Source organism: Quercus lobata, chromosome 5, assembly GCF_001633185.2.
Source record: "Quercus lobata isolate SW786 chromosome 5, ValleyOak3.0 Primary Assembly, whole genome shotgun sequence".
Lineage (NCBI taxonomy): Eukaryota > Viridiplantae > Streptophyta > Magnoliopsida > Fagales > Fagaceae > Quercus > Quercus lobata.
Window position 1 is genome coordinate 60,273,465 of NC_044908.1, and position 24,593 is coordinate 60,298,057.

Below are 24,593 nucleotides of genomic sequence, written 5' to 3' on the forward strand. Positions count from 1 at the left end.
TCATCCACAAAATAATTGTAAAATTAAACCCCAAACAAACTATGGATAAACAAAAATTGAATCAAATTAATTACCTTGAGGAGCATATCCCTTGTAATGTGTTTGCAATCCCTAAATATATGGTATAATTGGTCCAATTAAAATGAGACATGTAAATTAAAAAAACTAACTCATCCTTATCTCAACAATATTATTTACTACCACATACCATTTGTGTGATGGTCACTCTACAAATATGTGTTTATGGGATGTGAGAGAGTAAGAATCAGGATTCAAATCTCCAAAGGGAACTTCACACGCATATACACTTAGATTAGACTAAAGTAAATTTTCTATCTTGTATCAAAGAGAATTTTCTTTTTAAAAACAATATTATTTCTCTCTCTTTATTTTTTATTCTCTCCCATTAATGGCTTAAAGCCTCCTTAAAGTCATAACCACTAATTCTATATAAGAAAAAATAAAAATAAAAACAAAATAAAATGTCATAACCATTAGTGCCCTAATCCTAATGGGTTCAATGGCCACTGATGCCCTCGTGAGGTTGAGATAATAGATATGACTCATCAATTTACCTGCTTGCATGTTCAAATCCAACGAGTAAGATGCTACTACGATAATGCTCGATTGGAAAGCTACTCCCCTTTCATAACTTTTTATTCATCGTGGGGAAAAAAAAAAAAGGAACTAGTACCTTATCTTTGACCTCCATTAGCACCTTTATATTTTAATAAATATTTTAAGAATCAATTAAAATTAAGTTAAGGAATTATATTCAAGCATGCCTGTTGTTGGCTTATTGCAAGATCAGTATTTGTTTAATCAATAAAAATGATTCTTTTATATCACATTGGTAAAATCCTTAACTTTGGCTCTTAAAAAAAAAGGTAGTTTACTCTTAAATTCCATGATGATCTTACATTATCTGGATTCTTTTGATAGAATTGTACATGGAGAACGGGAATTTGAATTGGGTACCTCTTTGTTAGAAACACTAGACTATGTCATTAAGTTATATGGTTATTGGATATGCAACGTGGATATGACTATAAATGAACTTGATGGTGTATCAGAAATCATCCAACTCCATAACTCGTCCATATGTCTCGTCCAACGAAAGACAAGCTACGATAAATCAAATAGGCGAAGTGAATGTTCCAAGCGTTCTGGCTAACCTCGTTCGTCTATGGACGGACAATACCTCATGGAACCTTACTCATCATTTAAGCAGGGCAAGCCGTCCAAGATGGTCTCGTCCATCTTTTACTAAAGATGGACGAGTTCATCGTGGAGGTCTCGTCCATCTTTTACTAAGGATGGACGAGTTCACCATAGAACGGCCTGTCTAACCTAGGTAACTTCCATAGCGGTTATGGAAGTTACCCCCAATTCTCCGGACTCCTCGACATTGGGAACGGTTACTAAACAGATAACCATTCCACGCATACTATATAAGGCTTCTTCGATGAAGGGTAAGGGGATTCAGACAATTTTACTTTGAGAGAATACTTCTTCCTTACAGAGAGTTCAAAAGTAACTAACTTCATCATCGGAGGACTTTTGGCCGGTCCCCTCTGATTCAGTGTTCTTTGTATTACAGGATATAGCCCAAAGATCATCGCTCAAGTCTTGTCAATCCACTGATATCCAAGGAATCATCAGTTGGCGCCGTCTGTGGGACGTGATTGTTTCACAGTTTACTTCTCCATGACAAAGGGTTGATGGTTCGGACTAGATCGAGGGCTACTAGCCCAGGCCATCAGGGAAGCAGCAACTCGCATCGCGATCGCCAGTCTGCACCGGTCATGCAGGTGTCATCTGTCCAACATGCGCAATCTATGGCGGATGCTATGGCGGAGTTGACTCGCCAAAACCAAGAATTACGAATAGAGATTAATATGAGGGGGCAAACACATGAAGAACGTGAAGGAGGACAAACACAGTCATGGCGGTAGAGAGAATACCGAAATTGGAAGTCAGTTTAGAGGCACCACTTCACGAACGGTACCACACTTGAAGGAAGAAATGGACCAAATGAAGAGAGTTATGGAGGAAATGAAAGAGAATATGAGAAGGGCGAATCCGATAGAAGATTTGGTTCACAGAACTGATTCCCCCTTTACGGCTTCCATCAACGGTCACCCCCTACCATCAAAGTTCAAGTTGCCTTCTCTAGATTCATATGATGGAACACGTGACCTGTTTGATCACATAGCCACTTTCAAGACCACCATGCATCTTCAAGGGATGTCTAATGAGATAATGTGTAGAGCCTTCCCTACCACCCTTAAGGGTCCGGCGCGAGTTTGGTTCAGCAAAATACCCCCAAATTCGGTGAGTTCTTTTAAAGAGTTGAGCAAGTTATTTGTTAACAATTTCATTGGGGGACAAAGGCACAAGCGTTCCTCGTCCAGTGGTAGATTGTCCATCCTCCTACAATGCCATAATTGGGAGACCAACTTTGAATAGTTGGAAAGCCGTTACCTCTACTTACCACTTATCAGTCAAGTTTCCAACAGAACACTGGGTAGGGCAGGTACAAGGGGACCAACTGGCAACAAGAGAATGTTACTTGGCCATGTTGGCCATGGATGAGCAAGTTCAAGCCATGAATATTGAAGAAAAGAAGGTTGTAGTAGAGCCTATTGAAGCATTGGAAGACATTTCCTTGGATGAAGATAACCCTGAGAGGTGTACCAGGGTTGGAGCAGATTTATAAGAGAAGATTAAAAAGGACCTCGTCCAGTTTTTGAAGAAAAACATCGATGTGTTTGCGTGGAGTCACGAGGATATGCCGGGTATAGACCCTAGTGTCATTACCCACCGTTTGAATGTATGTCCTTCCTCCAAGCCTGTGCGGCAAAAGAAGAGGGTGTTTGCCCCTGAAAGAGATGGTGCAATCAAGGACGAGGTCCAAAAGTTAATGGTAGCGAAGTTCATTCGGGAAGTGTACTACCCGGATTGGTTGGCCAATGTAGTAATGGTCAAAAAGGCAAATGGCAAGTGGAGAATGTGCGTGGACTTCACTGATCTGAACAAGGCTTGCCCCAAGGATAGTTATCCGCTACCGCGCATTGACCAGTTAGTAGACTCAACTACAGGCCACAAATTGCTTAGTTTCATGGATGCCTTTTCGGGATACAATCAGATAAGGATGGACGAGGCTGACCAAGAGAAGACATCTTTTGTCACCAGTCAAGGCTTATTCTGCTATAAGGTAATGTCATTTGGTTTAAAGAATGCAGGGGCGAAATATCAGAGGTTGGTCAACCACATGTTTCGTCCGCAGATTGGGCGGAATGTGGAAGTCTATGTAGATGACATGCTGGTGAAAAGTCAGGACGAGGGAAGACATCTAGACGACCTGCAGGAGACATTTGACACACTGAGACAGTATCACATGAAGCTGAATCCTAGCAAATGTGCTTTTGGAGTATCGTCAGGGAAATTCCTTGGCTTTATGGTCTCTCACTGGGGAATTGAAGCAAATCCAGATAAAATTCAAGCAATATTAGACAAGAAGCCACCGCAAAATACTAAGGAAATCCAATCCCTCACTGGACGAGTTGCCGCGCTTAACAGATTTGTCTCTAAAGCTACTGATAAATGTTTGTCATTTTTTAAAGTTCTCAAAAAAGCATTCGAATGGACCGACGAGTGTCAGAGAGCTTTCGAAGATTTGAAGGCATACCTTACCATGGCACCGCTGCTGAGTCCATTAGTGGAGGGAGAGGAATTATATTTATACTTAGCGGTGACCCCGCATGCCGTGAGCTCAGCATTGATAAGAAATGAAGATAAAGTGCAAAAACATGTGTACTATACAAGCAAGGCATTGAAAGGAGCGGAAGGACGGTATCCACAAATGGAGAAATTAGCCTTCGCACTGATCACCGCTTCCAGGAAGCTGAGGCATTATTTTCAAGCACATGTCATTAATGTCATGACAGATCATCCGCTCAAGAAGGCAATGAATAGACTGGAAGCTGCAGGACGATTAATCCAGTGGGCTATAGAGCTCAGTGAGTTTGATATTAGGTATCAACCAAGGCATGCCATAAAAGCTCAAGCCCTAGCAGATTTTATTGCGGAGTTTACCCCAAGTCATAATGAAACAGAAGACAGTAAGAGATGGGTCGTCCATATGGATGGTTCGTCTACACGGCATGCAGGAGGAATTGGTGTGGTCCTACAATCCCCAGAAGGAGATAAACTGAAACATAAAGTCCGTCTATAGTACTAAGTAACTAACAATGAAGTCGAATATGAAGCCCTCCTCAAAGGGCTAGAATTGGCTAAGTCTGTGGAAACCAAGTCCATATGTGTCATGGGGGATTCTCAACTGATCATGGGGCAAGTAAATGGGATGTATGAAGCGAAGGAAGAACGAATGAAGAAATACCTTGGTAGGGTGATGCGCCTTGTGAAAATATTTGAAAAAGCTGACTTTGTTCAAATCCCAAGGGAGGAGAATGTGGAAGCTGATACTATAGCAAAAGAAGCTTCAACAAATGAATCAATAAACAAGTCAGATGAAGTTCAATATATGCCAAGTATAGATGTCTAGGAAGTACAACAGGTGGATAACAGAGAAAATTGGATGACCCCCATTATATCATACTTGAAAGACGGACGACTACCATAAGAGAAGGACGAGGCCAGGAAGGTGAAGGTGAGGGTGAGATCAGCTAGATACGTCCTTATGAATGAAGTGCTATACAAGAGAGGCTTCTCTCAACCTTACCTTAGATGCTTAGCTCCGGACGAAGCAAACTACGTACTAAGAGAAGTTCATGAAGGGGCATGTGGCAATCACTCAGGAGCCAGATCACTTGTCCACAAGGTCGTCCGTGCAGGGTATTACTTGCTGAACATGCAAGCTGACGCTAAAGCATACGTTAAGGTCTGCGACCAGTGCCAGCGGTTGAGCAATGTCCCCAGACAACCATCGGAATACCTCACCCCAATGGTGGCACCGTGGCCCTTCGCACAATGGGGACTGGATATTTTGGGTTCCTTCCCTTTGGGAATAAGGCAGATGAAGTTTTTAGTGGTGGGCATCGATTACTTCACCAAATGGGTGGAAGTAGAACTGTTGGCAAATATCACATAACAGAATGTGAAAAATTTCGTGTGGAAGAACATTGTATACAGATTTGAAGTGCCGAAGGTATTGGTGTCTGACAACGGACGACAATTTGACATTGCACTCTTCAAGGACTTTTGCTTACACTTTGGAATTCAGAACCATTATTCCTCGCCTGCACACCCCTAAGCCAACGGCCAAGCTGAAGTTGCAAACCGATCATTGTTGAAAATCATCAAGACTCGGCTTGAGGGGGCAAAGGGAGTATGGTCAGATGAATTACCAGGAGTTTTATAGGCGTACAGGACCACAGTGAAAACCCCTATAGGGGAGACTCCTTTCAAGCTAACCTATGGAAGCGATGCAGTCATACCTGCAGAAGTACATATGGCTAATCACAGGGTTCCCTGCCCAGAAGTCTGAAACAAAGATGAATTCCGTATTCCGTCTTCCACTTTCTATCAGACAAAGCTAGGGACTTGATTAACCTACAATCATTCCCCCTAGCAGTAAACTGATAGAAACCCTCAGATTGACTTATTGCAGAAGGTTTATAACAATAAAGAAACTCGTCCACTGTAAGAGGACGGTCCCCACCAAAAACTTTCCTCCAAAAAATTTGCATGGAGATAACTAATCTCCACGCATTAGGATTGAATTGACAAACACTTAAACCTAACTTGACTAATAACTCTCTAGCGAAGGCATTTAAAGGAAACCTAAGGCCACATAGGAAGTAAGATTCATAGACACCTATTCCAAAACGTGGTTCACAACACCACTCTCCACGGACGGACCCGCCTAGGGTTAAACTCGTCCGGGATTTGATACCAAGACCTAAGACTATTTAACCTTTGTTCGCCCGTCTGAGAATGGACGCCTACAGCACAACTAAAGACGGTTTCTACCTCGTCCGTAGGATTGGACGGAGAGCCAGCTTGAGAGCCAGAAGCTCTCCTAAGTTGTTCTTGGACGACCTCAATAGGGAACCCAGGGGCCCCAGAAGAGTAATTCTCGTCCGTGCTTCCTCCACTATCATCACTAGCACTGCTAGAACTAGACCTATCACTACTGTCCTCATAATACTCGTCTATAGCCTTATTAAGGCTATCAGTGGACGAGGAAGTAACAGACATCTCTGACAAGAAACTTAGAACCTAAAGACGGAGAGAAGAAGAGTACCTAGCTCTAGATGGAAGAAGACTCTAGACGTAGAGGAACTCCTAGACGAGGCTCTAGACGATGGATGTCAAGGAAGAAAATCTCTGAAATGAGAAGGGTTAAGGGAGGCATTCCACTGTTTATAGGATGCTGACCTGGGTATTCGAAACGACCCTACCAATACGAAAACGACACATGGCATCTACCTCGGAAAAATAAATCGACGGAATCAGTCGCCAATAAAAAAATGACACGTGGTGCATTGATTTATTAACCAATTATATATACGTCCAAGGACGTCCAACTCTTTGGACGACCCACATGGACGAGGGGGCAACTGATGGTGTATCAGAAATCATCTAACTCCATAACTCGTCCATATGTCTCGTCCAACGAAAGACAAGCTACGATAAATCAAATAGGCGAAGTGAATGTTCCAAGCGTTCTGGCTAACCTCGTCTGTCTATGGACGGACAATACCTCATGGAACCTTACTCATCATTTAAGCAGGGCAAGTCGTCCAAGATGGTCTCGTCCATCTTTTACTAAAGATGGACGAGTTCATCGTGGAGGTCTCGTCCATCTTTTACTAAGGATGGACGAGTTCACCATAGAACGGCCCGTCTAACCTAGGTAACTTCCATAGCGGTTATGAAAGTTACCCCCAATTCTCCAGACTCCTCGACATTAGGAACGGTTACTAAACAGATAACCGTTCCACGCATACTATATAAGGCTTCTTCGATGAAGGGTAAAGGGATTCAGACAATTTTACTTTGAGAGAATACTTCTTCCTTACAGAGAGTTCAAAAGTAACTAACTTCATCATCGGAGGACTTTTGGCCGGTCCCCTCTGATTCAGTGTTCTTTGTATTATAGGATATAGCCCAAAGATCATCGCTCGAGTCTTGTCAACCCACTGATATCCGAGGAATCATCATAACCAAATTGTTTATGAATAGCTCGAGCTAAACTCGGAAAAGAACTTGTTTATACTCATTTGTTTAGAAAACAAGCAAAGTTCAAGTCTTAAGTTCATACTCGATTATTAAACAAGTCAAATTCAAGCATAATAATGTGTTCATGAGCATAAAGGCTCAATTTTAACTGTATATAATATTATATTTTTATATGTATATAGTATACTTGCCTAAAAAATATATTTATGTAGACTTAAAATTGAATTATATAAATTTGTGAATAGGTTCATATGATATTAAATTATGATTTGTAACTTATTGATGATACAAACAGTCTATTTGTAGTAAAAATTTATAGAATTGTGAAGAGGTAAAGTATTTTAGTCAAAGTTTCACAATATAGGAAAAAAATAAGTTAATCAAGTAACTCATGAGCAAGCTCAAGCTTGCTTGAAAAGAAAATGGGTTACTCTTAAACATAAAATTTTGTTTGGTGATGAGCTTGAGCTCAACTAGTGTTCAAAAAAAAAAATAAAAAAAATAAGCTTGAACTTTTAATACTCAGCTCAGCTCTTTTAGAACCCTAAATGTGGATCTTAGTGCCAGTTAGATAGTTAGTTTTTATTATTTATTTGTTTTTAATTCAAAGAATATTTCAGTGTTAGGTTATTCAAGGAATTTATGTTTCTTAAAAGACAAAAAAAAAAAAAAAAGTGGCTAATAATGAAATTTTAAAGACATAAAATAGCCATTTTTACAATTGAGCATGTCCGGGTTGAAAATGAAATCTTTTTAAATAATGACAAAAGAATTTTGAGGTAAGCTTTTTCTAACTCATTATAAGCAATTAATAAAATCATTCATGTGTACTTTTATAAATGGCCATTTAATAGATTAAATGAAATTCTTCCAAATTGGTTTAGAGGAAATTTTTTATCTCTTACAAAGTAGGGTATCAAACTCTTAATGAAGGTATAAATGTGGTAGATTAGGATACTGAGAGATTTTTTCCCGCATAATTCTATTATATAAAATTTTCAAAATATTATCAATTTTTTGTAATATTATATTATATTATATTATATCATGCAATCATTATGTGTAACAGTGTAACATATTTTCTAATAATTTGGTAATTACAAAATATATGGGTGAGAATTTTTTGTTTCTCATGACAAATGATGAGATTGCCTAGTTTTTTAATTGAACTAACACTTTTTGGTATTTCAAATGGAAAAAGTGTAGGTTTAACTTTAGATCACTGTCCAAACTATTAATGTATATTAATATATTAGAGAAAAAAATTGATGGATGAGATATTAGAAAATTACATGGTCGTTATTAAAAGTTTTGTAGTTTAATTGGTTGGCATCTCATGACGTTTGTGGCAAAGACATCCAAATTCAAATCCCCTATCCCCAATTATCTAATTATCATGAACAATATCTAGCTCCAAACTAGTTTAGAGTAGCGGCTATCTTTCCAACCCATCACATGATAATTTATCTGACTATCCATATATATTATTTAAACAAATTACATGACTCATTAAAAAAATAAGGTGACTAATAAAAGTCTAAAACTACACATGAATAATATCTTCAATTACTATATAATTTCAAACATGTTTGAAGCAAACATTTGTACAAAGAAATTCATGGTTCAAATCCGCATTTCCAATTATGGGATTAGGTGTGTTTGAATAAGCGGTCAGAAAACTATGTTTTAAGTTTAAAATGTTATATCCATAATATTTTAACAATAAATCTTAAGCGGCAAGTAAGTAATCTCAGTGGTAAAAGTTCAAATTTGAACTAATAATAACTAATCATTTATAATTTATTATGAAAATATTGTAAATGTAACATTTCTCTTTTATAAAAAGGTCATAAAGATTTGTGGTTGCAAAACAAAATGTTGGATTTTAAAATCGCTCTTTAATCTCCCAAAAAAAAAAAAAAAAAAAAAAAAAAAGAAAAAAAGAAAAAGAAAATGACATGGTCATTGGATTTCCATTCATCTCAAAGACTATTTAAACAAATCCTATTTCTCAATCACCCTCGCTCACACTCCACTCTCCTCAACCAAAAGATGAGTGTTCTAGCTCTCTCAAACTCCTTACCCACACTTCCACCATCACCATCCCAATCCCAATCCCAATCCCAATCCGAAACTCCAAAGCCTCTATCACCACTCCTCTCCAATTTCACCACCACCATCCACAACAACTCAATCAGTTGGACCAAGAAAACCATAATCACAGCTCTCTCCGGCGCTCTCTCCTTCGGACTCGTCTTCTCTCCGCCATGCTCTGTTGCACTGGAATCTCCCACCATCCAATCACCACCATCTCCTTCTTCCGAGTACTGCCGCGAAGACGAGCAAGTATTGAAGGCCGAGTCTGGTCCAGAACTGGTGACCAATGCCGGAATTGTTGAAGAAGCTTGGGAAATCGTCAATGACAGCTTTCTCGACACCGGTCGCCATCGCTGGTCTCCCCAAACATGGCAGGTAACTATTTTATACAGTATACGTGGTCTTTCTTCTGTATTTTGAATTATCATATATTGATGGCTTTTAAAATTTGATTCATTCAGGAAAAGAAGGAAGATATTATGAGCACTTCAATTCCGACGAGAGCAAAGGCTCATGATATTATCAGAAGAATGTTGGCAAGCTTGGGCGATCCGTATACGCGTTTTCTTGAACCAGAAGAGGTAATTCTAACTCATTTCTAGAACCTTTAATTTAATTTTGAAATGGCTAAAAGTATTGATTGATGAATTATTTGTGGTATCGTCGTGTTCGTGTAGTGTTTGCTTTCATGATTCATTGAGTTTTCATAGCCTTTTTCTATGTCTAAAGCGGGGGCGGAGCCAGTTAATTTTTGTTTGGTGAATTATGATGTTGATACACTAGTCAAAACTCATACACGCACACATTTAAACACACTAATATTTGCAAGCATGTATTTACAAAATAAAATTATACTAGTTTGCTATACATATTAATTAGTGAATTAATTGTGGTATGGTCGTGTTCGTGTGCATGATTCATAAGAGTTTTCGTAACCATTTTCTGTGTCCAAAGCAGGGGTGGAGCCAGTAATTTTTGTTTAGTGAATTATGATATTGATATACTAGTCAAAACTCATACATTCACACACTAATATTTGTAAACATATATTTACAAAATAAAATTATAAGAGGACTAGTTTGCTATATATATGCACACAAAAAAAATCTCTTATTTTATTGTAATTTTTTTTAGAATCTCTCTAATTCTTTTGGGTACTATCATTTCTAACTTTAAATCTATGTTGTTTATCCTTTTTTTTTTTTGGTATAACTTTTTGAGTTTGAATGAAGCATTGACAAACAATTGGAAACTATAAACAATAACAACAGCAACAAAAAAAATCTTAGTCCCAAATAAAAGTGTTTTCTACAATTCTATTTCCACAAATTAAACTTATTGTTCATAACTCATAAACAAATAAAAGCAAATTCCTTTGAACCCAATCAGGTCCTCAAAGCCACGGATGATTCAAGGCTAAAAGGCACATGAGAAAATTGCTTTTATTAAAAACTCAGTACTGGACTCAACAGCCAGAATTCACCGAACAAGATAGATAAGCTAAAGAGGAGAGACATAAATCTAGCAATCCTTTTTTTTTTTTTTTTTTTTTTAAAGGGATGGTTTGTTTTTGTTAAAAACTCTTTTCTTTATATTAGGGATCCATTTGTAGAATTGTGTTTTGGAGAACACTTGGCTAGCTGGTAAAAAGTTGTTAAGAATACACACACACACGCTATATTATGATTTGTTTAAAAACAGTTGGCCCTATTTAGCCCATACGTGGCTCTGCCCCTGTTCTAATGGATCTTCTTACAAAGCGTTCTGCCATATTGAAATCAGCCAGTTTGCATAAACATGAAGTGAATTTGAGAGAAGTACCTAATTTTTATCTTTTCCTTTATGACACTTACACAATGTGTGTTATCATAGAGCCAGGGTACCTGAGGTTCTTTTCAATTCAATAAAACTTCTAATTACTTATGAAAAAAATCCATTATTTCTACATAATGGTCTTACAAACTTTTCAGTTTTCTTGTTCCATGGCATATGCTGCTTTTGTCGTTGTTGAAAGTTCTCCAAGATGGCAAGGTATGACATGAGTGGTATTGGACTGAACCTTAGGGAAGTTCCAGAAGACAATGGGGGTGTAAAACTGAAGGTACTAGGTCTCTTGTTGGATGGTCCTGCACATTCTGCTGGTGTTAGACAGGTAGCTACAAGGCCAAAATTACAGATGCAATATACTAATATTTGTTTTAGTTTGTGCCTTTTATTGTATTTCAACTCTTGAATTCATTGCTGATTCCTGGAGTTGATGTTTTACTAAACTCTTTCTTTGTGCGACAATGCCTGAAATGTTTTAAGTTGAGTTATGCTGGGTTGGGTAATTCTTAAAGTTATGAACTGCTGTGTTTTCTCTACCTGTTGCTCTCTGGTTTTGACATTAAGGTTTTTATTTTTTCAAAATGTATGTGTTGTGTATGATTCATGTTATGCTTCACCAACTGCTTGATCTGTTTATGATGTAGAACAAATTTGAATAATAAGGTTGTATCTTTTTTTGATACATTCCAAGTGAGGGAGGGGGATTCAAACCCTAGATGTCTCTATTGGAAATACCAAGAGGTGCTAGTTGACCTTTTAGAAAGAAGTCCACCAACTCTCTTTCTGACCCAGAGGCAAATGGAAGGGACTCTGCTGCTATTTTTATTTATTTTTTTCATTAAATTGCATTATTTATTCCGCTAGCGTCAACTTCTACTACACGACCCCATCACTCCCTGCCATTAGCATTTCAAGATGTAAGAGGCCCAAAGTTATTTTTGGTTGTTTTAATCGAAGTAACTTCTTATTTTCCTGTGTTTAAATAGAAACAGAATATGGCCTTTGATAGGGATGAATTCTGGAAAAGGATTTGTTTAGCCAACTCAACCCTTTCAGCCGAAGGTTCTAATATTTATATGAACTATTCTGTGTAGAAACACATGCACATTGTTCCTTGGTTTTATTTAGTTTCTGGAATTTCTTTTTCTTTTTATTAATTAGGGCTGATTGTGGTTGAACAAGTCTGCTGTATATAGGTTTCCTTACACTTATTTTCTTTCTTTCTTCTACTTTGTTAGGGGGATGAAGTGTTAGCTGTTAATGGAGTAGATGTGAGAGGGAAATCAGCATTTGAAGTATCATCTTTGTTACAAGGCCCTAATGAAACATTTGTCACTGTAAAGGTTGTGATACTAATATAGTCTCATATGGTGTAATGCTCCGTTAATTTATTTAGTTGTGTTGTCCTCAGAATGATTGTTCCAATTTGTATTGTTAATGTTAGGTCAAGCATGGTAACTGTGGGCCTATTCAATCTATCGAAGTGCAGAGACAACTTGTTGCTCGAACCCCTGTTGTTTATCGTTTGGAGCAAATTGACAATGGCTCTGCTTCTGTTGGGTACATGCGCCTAAAAGAGTTCAATGCGTTGGCTAGAAAAGACTTGGTGATTGGTAGGTGTCATATTATTACACTATATCATTTTAGGAATATGCAATATATTGCATAATTTTACTCTGCACAAACCTTCTAAGTTCTGCATGGGAACACATTTCCCTGTGGAATACAAGTCTCAACAAGAGGAAGCTTCTAAGGAATTAGCATTGGTCCTTTTATGTCATTCCACTGTTTGCATACAAGAACTCAAGACAAGAGGCAAAGAATGAATAAATCTATTTGCATTTTTCCCTTGGAATAAATGAATTTATGGTATACCATTAGGTCCTTTTTGGTTTTAGATAGTTGGAAGCTGATATCATGTGCCTATTTGGCTAGCTCGGATCCTTATTATTATGTGAAACTTATGGCACTAATTACAGTCCCAGTAGGGCTTTCATTTATGTTATACTTGAATTATATAGTTTCAGTCAGTCTTATGACTTTAACTAAAACATAATAATGATTGTTGCAGCAATGAAACGACTTCAGGATATGGGAGCCTCATCTTTCGTTCTAGATCTTAGAGATAACCTTGGTGGATTAGTACAGGTTTGTTTGCTAAATTAATCTTATGTTTATTTTATGTCAATATGTAGTTTTGATGTTTTAGTCCTTCCATCAATTGTTGAATTTTCTAAATGATAACTTTTATTTTTTATTGTGTTACCAGGACACCAGCCTTTTTCTATTCCTTTTGTGCCTTCAAAATAATTTTTCAAATGCATCTAGAAAAATTGCATCAATTTCTGATGCAAGAGCTTAACCAGAAATTATCTCAATATTTTATTGTGGATTTTCATTGGATAATTTTAGATTTTAATGTTTTTATTTATTTAGTTTGAGTTACGATAGGGATAGAATTTTGTATCCTTAGATAAGGACTAGTTTAGTATTTGAATTAGTTTGGATTAGTAATTGAGTTCGATTAGGATTTGTTTTAGTAGTTTATCTTTATCTCTTGAGATTCCTAGAAGCTCTATATAAAGCTCCAGATGATTAGACATGCTAGAAGTGTTGGTTAAATGATTAAATTTACCAAATTTCAATAGTTTAAGCTTTTGGGACAATTAGTAACCTAACATGGTATCAGAGCATAAGATCTTGAGTTCGATCATTGTCTCCTTCACACTACCTCTTATTTATTAATATTATTCAGTGATTATTCATGCAAAGTTTGCATTGCGTTTGGTGGTAAATCTAAACAACCTTAGGTGGTGAAGTCTAAGGTTTACTATGGGGTTAATGTAGGTGGGAAGCCTAGGTTGTCTTGCATATTAGAGCTAAATCTGAAATTTCAAGCTTTCAACAACTCAAACCAAATTCGATGTACATCTCACCAATGTTAACCCAACCCAATTCAACCATCAGAGAACAAACCAACCAACTCCGACATTATTCAGGTTCTTACCCCACAAGATCTTGAACAAGCCCGAACCAGAACAAGTTTGTACTATATACCCACTTTACCCACATGAATTTTTCATACCAAAAAAAGTTTCCCAGTAGCCAACAGAGAAGCCTGCTACTCCTTCTAAACCTAAGACTCCAAAAAAAGGTGTAGAAAATGTTTCTTAATATCAGTTTACCTTGGGATTAATCTAGGTGGGAAGCTAGGTTGTCTTGCATCAACTTTGGTATCAAAGCTAAAATCGATCTATTAGTTTTCAGCAACCACAAGAAATCCGTCGTTCTTTCAACCATTGCTTCTAAAACCAAACATCCAGCAACTCCTACATCCCAAATTCATTTTCAATCCAACAGTACAAACCAGATCTAGAAAACTTGAAACCCACACCATCAGACCATAAAAAGTTCTAGCAGACACGTGAGTTCACTTACCAGCCCATCAATCCTACATCTATGTGGGCCACACTCATTTTGGGTATCTAAGCATTTAGCACAGCCCAATCAACCCATCAAGTATTCTTGAATTTTCAGCAGTACCAGCCCACGCTCATCAAACCCAGTAATAGCCTAGGTCAAACACTTATTGCTCCAGCTGTGTGATTCATGCCCCATATAACGATCAGTATAGAGCACTAGCCAAAGCTCAGGTTAGTAAGCCAGTGTTCATTTCACATGGTAGTCTTAGAAGCACCAATATTTGATGGACATCCAGATCCTTTGACCCTCATCAATTGGCTAGATGAGATGGATCACTTTTTTGATCAAATATGTTTGCCAGATACTAATAAGGTTAGGTTTGCTAGGATGAAATTGATAAGTAGAGCTAGAGACTTTTAGCATAGTATTGAGAATCATCGCAAAGGAAGGAGCAAGCTTGCCATAACTAATTGGAATGAAATGAAACCAATACTTAGAGAGAAATATGTTCCCCTATCCTATCAAGAGAAGCATCAACTTCAAACCTCTCATGGAAATTTTCTGCATCACAAAGACAATATACAACAAGAAAACACCTCATCCATCCATCAAGACTTCACCGCCATAGCTCAAGACTTAAGAAACATAACAAAGGTTTTTCTGGATTCTTTTTTTTTTTTTTTTGGTGGTGGATCTTGCAATCTAGAGTTGGGCACGGATTGGAGTCACAGGTTTGGAAGGAGTAACGGGCTTCTCCGTTGGCTGCTGGGAAACTTTTTTTGGGATGAATGTGGGTAAAATGGGTATATGGTACGGACTGGTTCTGGTTCGGGCCTGTTCAAGATCTCGTGTGGTAAGAACTTGAATAATGTCATAGTTGGTTGGTTTGTTTTTTGATTGTTGAATTGGGTTGGGTTAACATTGGTGAGATGTACATTAGATTTGGTTTGAGTTGTTGAAAGCTTGAAAGATTAGATTTAGCTCTAATACCAAAGTTGATGCAAGACAACCTAGGCTTCCCACTTGGATTAATTTAGGCTTCACCACCTAAGGTTGTTTGGATTCACCATCAAATGCAATGCAAACTTTGCATGAATAAACATTGAATAATATTAATAAATGTCTAATAGTCTGATTACAAAATAAATCATCTGGAGCTTTATATAGAGCTTCTAGGAATCTCAAGAAATAAAGATAAACATCCTAAAACAAATTGTAATTCAACTCAAAATCAAATACCAATCCAAACTAATCCAAATACTAAACTAATCCTTATCTAAGGATATGAAGTTCCATCCCTATCATATCTCAAACTAAATTAAAAAAAAAAAAAAATTAAAATCTAAAATTATCCTATGAAAATCCAAAATAAAATATTGAGATAGTTTCTGGTTATGCTCCTGCATTGATTTCCCTCGTTAACAGCCACTTGTTGTTCATAATGAACCCGTTCCTAGAGGCTAGAGGAACTTAAAATTCAAAGTGGAGAATTTCTTGAGAAACTTAGGTGGCTACTATCATTATTGGTAATGCAATGAGTTAGGTTAAGGACTGAGAGAGAAAAATACCGGTCTCCTTGTGGCCAATGTGTTTACATCATGGATGTCAATACCGTACCGTACCGGCCGTACCGGCCGGAATATACCGTACCGGTCAGCAATCCGGTACACTCGACCCCCCTGTTTCGTACCGGAAAAAATACCGGCCGTACCGGCCAATTTCGGGCAATACCGGCCGGTACCGGGCGTACCGGCCGGTACAGAAAAAAGTTTTTTTTTTTTTTTTTTTTTTTTTTTTTTAAGTTTTGTAATTTTTGAATTTTTGTTAGGATAAAATGGTAACTTATTTGTATTAACTTATTAGTATTATTTGTTTTTTTAGTATGCAATGGTAACTTTTAAGCTTTCTATTTTATTTTTTTTTATTTTTTTCCCTTTTAATTGATACTAAAGTCTAAAATCATGAATAACTAGTTCTAAATTGAGGAAATGTTTTATGGTAAACTTTTATATTTATTATAATATATATATACACAAACACATACATACATATATATATATATATATATTTATATTTATAAATATAAAAAATAGCGGTAAACCCGAAACGGTACACCGGTATTGACCGGTATCCGAAATATATCGTACCGGTGGCCAAACCGGTACGGCCTCCGGTACGGTATTGACATCCTTGGTTTACATAGGATTTGCATAAAAGAACTTGGATTGGGAGGGAGAGATTTCCACAGAGAAGTTTCATTTAGGTGTTTCTCTTGTATGCTTTCCGTATACTTGCTGTGCAAAAACTATGTTCTTTATGGGCAACAAAGTAATATTTTTTTATTTAAAATCATGAGAATTCCATTTGTCTTTTCCTTGGAGGAGTTTTTGGAAACCTAAAGTTCCAACTAAGGTCAGCTTTTTTTGGTCCTCTCCCTTTGGATGGTGGCTTTGGGGAAAATCCTTACTAATGATTACATCCGGCTTCAACTAATTATTATAGACTGGTGTTGCATGTGTAAGAGGGACAGGGAGCCTATTGATCATTTACTTTTACATCGCCATGTTTTTAATTCATGTAAATTGTTGTGATGGGGCCGAGAGCCTTGTACGCATTTCTTAGTGTTTCTAACAGAGACGTCTAGGTTCAAATCCCCCCTCCCCCACTATATTTATTGAATTATATATATAAAAAAAGAATAAATAAATTGTTGTGATGGGTTTTTTGTAATAGTGTTTGATCCTATTCTTTTGCTTATTTCAGGCTGGAATTGAAATTGCCAAACTCTTCCTAAATGAAGGGGAGACGGTATGGCAGTTTGTCAAGATATATTTGAAAAATACTATTTGTTTTTAACTGCGATTATGCATTTCTTTTTTCAATTTCTCATGGGCGAACCGTAATTTCTATAAATTTGCATTTTCCTTCTTTTGCTCTATCATCTAGACTCATAAAAGTAGTTAACTAGTATGTTATTTGCTCATGACATGTATAATAGAATAAAACCCAAAAGAAAAGAAAAGCAATTCATTTAAAAAGTCCTAACATGTCTAGATAATTAAGGAAACTCGTAGGAGAGAGTGGATTTTGGGCCTTTGTCCACTTGTGGAGAGTCCGTAGGAATAGATTCTTCAATCTCTGTACTGTTTTCTCTCTTCCCTCAAATGCCTATTCCTTTCTTTTCAAATGCATCACATCAAACATAGAGGAATGACCTCCAAATTTTGATTCCTTCTCGTTTATCTAACCTGCCTTTCCAACACTCCAAAACTTTGTTCACTGTGCTCAGCACCGCCCATTTAAAACCAAAAAAGGTGAAACACCAAATAAATGATCCACCAATTTGCCATCCACCTTGCACATACTACACCAGCCCATGGTCACTGTAACCCTCCTATACTATCTATTGTAAGGATCTTTCCGATTGCTGCTCTCCATACAAAAAAGGCATTTTTGGGAGAGCTTTTGCTCTCCATACACTCTTGAAAATATTATTTACCTAAAACTTTCAACATAAGACTTTCTTGTCATTGAATGGACAACATATGATGAGGTCACAAATATTAGTTCCTTTGTAGCTTTTAACATCTGTGTGTATGCATGTCCTCATTGTGGTTCATTTTCTCATTATTTGTTGGCTTAATAGTTGTTGGTTCCAAATGTCCTGTCTTTGGTACTGTGTACTGTGTCTTAGCCTTTTTTGTTTTGTATTTTTTAAGCTGGGCTCAGGGATTAAGATCCTTGAATTTTGATTTTGAAATGACCTAGTCACAATCTTAGCAGAAATAAATTGCTCTTTCTATTGCATGAAGATCTTATGCATTCTATTTTATGAAGATCAATATCCCCCACCAGGTATTTGGCAACCACGAACATTCTCATTTTCACCGTATGTGTATTTTAGGGCCTTAATCTTTTCCTCTTGGCACCTTGTACCAAAGTAGAACCGGCACACCAAAAAGCCTAGCATGTCCGTAGCAAGTCCGTGTCGGACATGTTTGGTACATCATTGTCTGTGGGGTGTATGACCCAAAAAAAAAACTTGGGAAATTGTAAAATCATGGCTCGACAATATGGGTTCACAGGGTTTTTCTTTAGGTTCCGGTAGCTGTCTTCCTTCTCAGGAAATTTGGGTTAATGTAGGGTTTATATAGGAAATTTGACTCTTGAAGCAAATCAGAAAATTTCCTGCAATAGATTTTTGGTTAAACGAGAGTCTCACAAGACTCTACTGAGCCATTCTGCTTGAATCTTGCACAATCGAGAATTCAAATCTCACATGACCAAGACTCAACTTCGCACAATTGAGATGTTCTTTGATACACAGTGAACTGAAACTTCAACTTTAGCCTTCATTGCCCAATGTTACATTACAAAAATGAAACCCAATAATACAAATAAATTTGACATGGAATTAGCCAACATCTAAAAATCCTAACAATGGTCCCTTTACATATGTTGTCAATATAATTATCTCATTTGTGTTTTGTGTTGAGTATCCTTCAACAAAATAAAAAAAAATTTAGATTCTTACTGAAATAAAAACTTCACGATTGTGATAGATCTTTAATAATGAGTAGTACTTTTCTGTTTTGCTTTGGACCTTTCCTTCTCAAAATTGATAGCAGTACATTTTTAATCATGACTTTATCACTTTGACAGCATCTTCCTCATCACTATTACCTCTTATTTTTCTGAATGTACAATACAGTATCTGTCTACTAAGTAGTTAATGCACATATTCAGTTGACAAAACTGAGCATATCATGTGGTGTTTTCTTCTGACAAGATATATGAACAGGTGATATATACTGTTGGAAGGGATCTGCAGTACCAAAACACCGTTGTTGCAGATACTGCACCATTGGTTACAGCTCCTGTTGTTGTATGCACTTCTACATCTGAGATCTTTAGAACAAGTACTCGGTTTCTGTTTTCATTTATGCCTTGGTCCTGTTTTCAATGGTTAATGGCTCCGAGTCTATGGTACTCTGGGGGGAAAAAAAGAAAAATTTCATTCAGTAGCACTATTGTCAATTTTGCATTAACATGATGCCTGGTGCAACAAGGGGCTGGACAAATGAGCTGTTGGAAAATGTGCAGCTGTACATGGTGACTGAAATATAACTAAGTGACGCAGGACAATCAGAACAAAACTGAAACAACAATAAAATAAAGGGATATAACCTAGAAGACAGCACCTAGGCCTTACTTGGAGTCAACATCAAGCGGAGAAACCACTAAGAGTCAACACCTAGGATGGACCTGGAGTCAGCACTAGACCAAAGAAAGACTAAACGGCCATTTTTTTCATTCATCAAAATATCAACTATCTCCTTAAGGAGTACAATAGGTTGCTTTTAAAGGATTGTTAAACCCTAGTTCTAATTGGCTAGGAAACCCTAATTGCCTTATTACAAAAATAACCTTGTTTCCAAATTAAAATAGTAATAGCCCAATAAACTAATAGGACCTAAAACATAAAAATACAATTGACTTGCAAATATAAATAATACTAAATAATAATCATCTTGTGTATCCCGCATCACTAAGTTCATCATGCAGTAGCATTAATAATTTTAATTTTGGCTCGAACATTTTGTCTACAATATGAACCAAGACAACGTTTGACACAGAACATGAGGTGGTAGACATAGTGACTAAAGTATATTTGAATTGCATCATAAGTTTGAATTCACAGACACATGAAAACAAGGCCAGAACAATACCAGTTGGTTTTGTTATTTTTTTTGTTGGTTTTCCTTGCTATATTGCATTATGTGTAATAGGGATGCAATGCAAATGAGCGCTATTTGGCCCTACCAAACAATTGGTTACTTTTTGATTTGTTTGGGGTGCAAAGGAATGGAGCTGGGTAGTGAGCTGTTTGAACTTTGAACTGAATACGAGGATTGTTATAAAACTATGCTTGTCAATTAGTAAACATGTTTGGGCTCTATTTGCTTATTCGATTAGATTAGCATGGTTCAGCTTTCTACATCAAAAGTGAGAACTCTAATCAATCTGTTTTTACTTAATACTGATCAACAGGGATAACCAAAAGACATAATTGATTGGAGTAGCTCAATATTAACTTAAATGAGTGATAATGAGTTAGGGTGCCAGCTTCAGTAAATCCAGTCAACTCATCATAAACAGAATTGGTTAACATACTTTGCCCTAGCTCCTTGTCATAGTTATGCCTTTTGTGCTCAGGGGTTAACTGACCTGAGCTTGAGTTTTTTTGGATAGAAAAGCTTTAGATTGAAGCTTGATCTTCCTCTAACTTGGTGGATTTGTACCTCCAGATGCCAACCTGATTCAGTCTCTTTTATTATATTTTTTAATGATTTTAAAAATAGACTCATCATTACTGAGTGTTTGTTCTTGATTCAATCTTATATGCTTATTATCTTTTGTACTAACAAGTTGGGAATTATAATTATGTAATATCCACTGTTGTGGCCTATCCCACAAGGTTTTTGACTCTTGTCTAATGCAGGTTTTGGTGAACAACAAAACTGCTAGTGCAAGTGAAATTGTGAGCAGCTCCATCAAATTGTCTTAAGTTGCTTTTGGTATTTCACATTTGTAGTATTGTAAATGGTGGTCTCTTTCAGGTTGCTTCTTCGCTGCATGACAAGAGAGCGGGTAAAGGCAAGGTTCAGGCAGAAAATCAAAATATAAAACCTTTATATATGATCATGTAATGTGATAGACCTGAATCCACCTAGAACCTGTTTTTCATCTAAACCCTGGAATTCAGCTTCAAACATTCATATTAGGTTTGTCGGTCTATAGCTCGTGGGAATAAACAAAATCCTTTGTAGTCTCATCACCCTGACAACATAGAAGTTTAAATTTTTCATATTACCAATTGATTAGATATCTGATTGACTTACCAAAACTAGATATCTGGTTGTCCTAAATTGGTCGAAATATGATTCTTCCTATGCGCAATACATCACAGCTATAGAAATTTCCTCTTTGTGATTCTGATCCCAAGTCCTGTGGCCTATATGTTGAACAGGGTTTGATTCAATCTGTATTTGAACTTCTTGATGGATCTGGTGTGGTTGTAACTGTTGGGAAGTACGTCACACCAAACCACAGGGACATAAATGGCAATGGAATAGAGCCTGATTATCGAAATCTCCCAGGTATAACTCTTTCATATTTCTGCAATAAATGTTAGTAAGTTCCCATTTAATATGAAAAATAATTCTCTACATACAGCTTGGAGTGATGTTACGCAGCACCTTTCTCAGTGCAGTAAGCTGCAAGGATGAAGCAAAGGTTATGGTCTTTCTATTTAAGTTCTAGATTTGATTTCTTAGACATTGCTTTTACCTTTAGTTGGATAACCTAATATGGGCACATTTGGTTGATGCTGCCTTATATTTCTTGAAAATGTGTCTCTAAAGGTGTAGTTGTATAATTTGCTTAACTTGCCCAATGGCTCTTGTGCTTTATAACTTGTGTCTACATCCTTGCAATGAAAGTGTAATTGTTTTGAGAGGCGGCAATAGATTTTTGGATTTGAGAGTTGATTGAATTATTACTTGTAAAAAATGGTTACAAGTTACAACCCAACTTTGTTCTTATCGTACATGTCTTTGATGTCAAATTAACCCTGTTCTCACCTGTACATGTCTTGTATTGAAGATTATTAATATATATAAAAAGAAAAAGAAAAAGTTATGTATTGAAGAACTTCCTAGTTGTTTGTTTTGAATAAAATTCACTACCACAAGAATATTTCTTGGCCATCTTGTTGTTTACGCGTTATATTTTATGCCCGAATTTTTGCTTAAAGACTCTGTAACTTGCGACTAGAACGTTAGGTTTATGGTCAAATAAGCCCCTATTATTCTTATTAATATTATCTTCATAATTATTTGACTTTTTAAAATTTTATTTATTTCGTCTACTTTGTATGTTAACAGCGGTAATAGCTAGTTTTGGGACAAACAATATTGTTGAATTGATGAGTATTATAATAATGTAACATTGATAAACAATCTCTGAATATACTAGTGATTTATTATACTTTTGTTTACCATGGAAGTTCCATGTTACTAAGTTTGATGATTTTGATGCAAAAATTTGTCAATTGTTGAGTTCGGTAAAGCATTTCCTAATGTTTTTTATGATGATGATTTTATTGGGGTACCAAGTCAGCTTGGCATCTCAAAGAAGAGCTCTAAACAACTAAACCAAAACCTGTGGAAAATGGTGATGTGAAGGGTTAAGAAGATGCACTAAATGAAAAGGTTATTTTTTCATTTTTTGTGACAACCCAAAAGAAGATCGAACCAAAAGAAACTACAGGAATTGTCACTGTTTTGACTTTTTATCTGATCGTACTGGCCCAATTTGGCTTTGGGTTGTTCAAATTTAAACCCAATTTAGTCAAAATCCTAATTAAAAAATGGAGATGCTCAATATTTTGAGCTTGGATAACGTAATAATTAATTGATGATTAAAATACATTGTTAAAAATAGCAAAACTGACTCAAGATATATTTGAAGAAATTTACACAACTTTCAATTTTGAACTTAATTTGCTATAAAAAAAAAAAAAAAAAAAATCGAACGCCGAAGTATTATGCCATTAGTATAGTATTTATTTTTAAGTGCTTAGCGTTGATTTCATGTAAAAACAACGAAATTTACTAAACTAAGCTCTTAAAGAGTTTGAGGTATTAGTGGGGTTCAAATGATAGTCTAGCAATAATGGTGATTTTTGTGGTGTTTGTTGTTCAAATCTTTTCTCCTCCTTTCAACAACTGTCCCTTTATTAATGGAATCATCTATAATTAATAATGAAGTTGAACTTGGCTTTACATGTAAAGCAATTAAATCGTTCATACAAAGCATGTAGAGAATTGTTTGAGATTTTAATCATGCAACCCATGTATGCTTTTGTCGAACACATTGATTAGGTGGATAATATAGTTCATACAACTTTTATTCCTTTTTTTCGTCAATTTTGTAATTGACTTCAATAATTTGAGTGGAGTAGTGGACCCTAGTCAAATTTTAAACAAATAAGAATATTTGAATGGAATGTGGATCACTAAGCAAAAGTGATGATAAGAACCGTGTAATTTCTAGAGTCTTTTCGAATTTAAACCTACATTTGTGAAAGCATAATAAACTCTCTCTTGACTGTGAATTGTCATAGATTCCAACAACTTTTTAATTAAGTATCTAAAGTCTAGAGCCATTCCAAGTAATAGTTCCCTTCCTTTAAAAAAAAAAAATCCCAAAACCAAAACTTAAACTAAAACAATGTTGTGAATGTGAATTGTCATAGATTCCAACCACTTTTTAATTAAGAGTCTAAAGTCTTTGTTTTCCGAATTTAAACCCACATTCTTGAAAGCATAATAAATTCTCTCTCACTCCCACTTCTTTTTTTACACTCTTATAGGCAAGTTCAACAACCCATTTAAACGGATGACTCTTTGCATATTCACTTTTTAATTAAGAGTGTAAAGTCTAGAGTCTAAAGTCTACACTTATGTTACCACACATAAGAAAACCTTTTGAAATTCGTTGCTTCTTATAATTAGAATTTTGGACCTAAGTTAGAAGCATAAATGTGGTTGGTGAGGTAGATGAAGTTTGACTTTTGCTTGGCTTTGGGACAAGGCTTTATAATAGATCAAGGATATTGTAATATCCATTTTTGGATAATGGATTGAAGCTTTTAGTTGTTAGATTTTCGGAAGAATGGAAACCTTGAGCTTTGGCCTTCTTGGATATCACAACTAACTAGTTGGCTACCAATTTTTGATATTTTGGTTAGTTAAACCAGTGTTTTTATCCCTTTTAGGTGAAACGACCTCTTAAGAACTTGCTCAATTTGAGGAAACTAGTTAGTTAGCATTGTATGAGGCCAGACTACTTTTCATGATTTGGGGTAATTAGTTTGAAATTTTAGACATATATAACAACTTTTAACTTTTTTTTTCTTTTTTTTCTGACATATATAACAATTTGCTTAGGTTATTTGTGGCCTGCACATGGACTTG

The 24,593-nt window shown here is 36.3% G+C and overlaps 1 protein-coding gene across 1 annotated transcript; it reads left to right on the forward strand.

Annotated features, from left to right (window-relative positions):
• The first annotated feature begins 9,231 nt into the window (after window positions 1-9,231).
• Window positions 9,232-22,164, forward strand: LOC115989762 (carboxyl-terminal-processing peptidase 1, chloroplastic). Its single transcript, XM_031113614.1, has 12 exons — window positions 9,232-9,678; window positions 9,765-9,884; window positions 11,318-11,455; window positions 12,369-12,473; window positions 12,575-12,743; window positions 13,202-13,278; window positions 17,317-17,361; window positions 19,355-19,438; window positions 21,056-21,094; window positions 21,174-21,215; window positions 21,584-21,713; window positions 21,790-22,164. Exons 1-12 carry the CDS (start codon window positions 9,259-9,261, stop codon window positions 21,840-21,842), a joined length of 1,422 nt encoding a protein of 473 aa, XP_030969474.1. The 5' UTR covers window positions 9,232-9,258; the 3' UTR covers window positions 21,843-22,164.
• Window positions 22,165-24,593: the final 2,429 nt, after the last annotated feature.

What these genes read in the sequence shown, in the direction of transcription:
- LOC115989762 (XM_031113614.1), top strand. Translation starts at nt 9,259, where the DNA reads ATGAGTGTTCTAGCTCTCTCAAACTCCTTACCCACACTTCCACCATCA. An exon ending in CTGCTAGTGCAAGTGAAATT is followed by an intron (nt 21,095 to 21,173) that starts GTGAGCAGCTCC and finishes GGTCTCTTTCAG; the next exon opens with GTTGCTTCTTCGCTGCATGA. An exon ending in TGATTATCGAAATCTCCCAG is followed by an intron (nt 21,714 to 21,789) that starts GTATAACTCTTT and finishes CTCTACATACAG; the next exon opens with CTTGGAGTGATGTTACGCAG.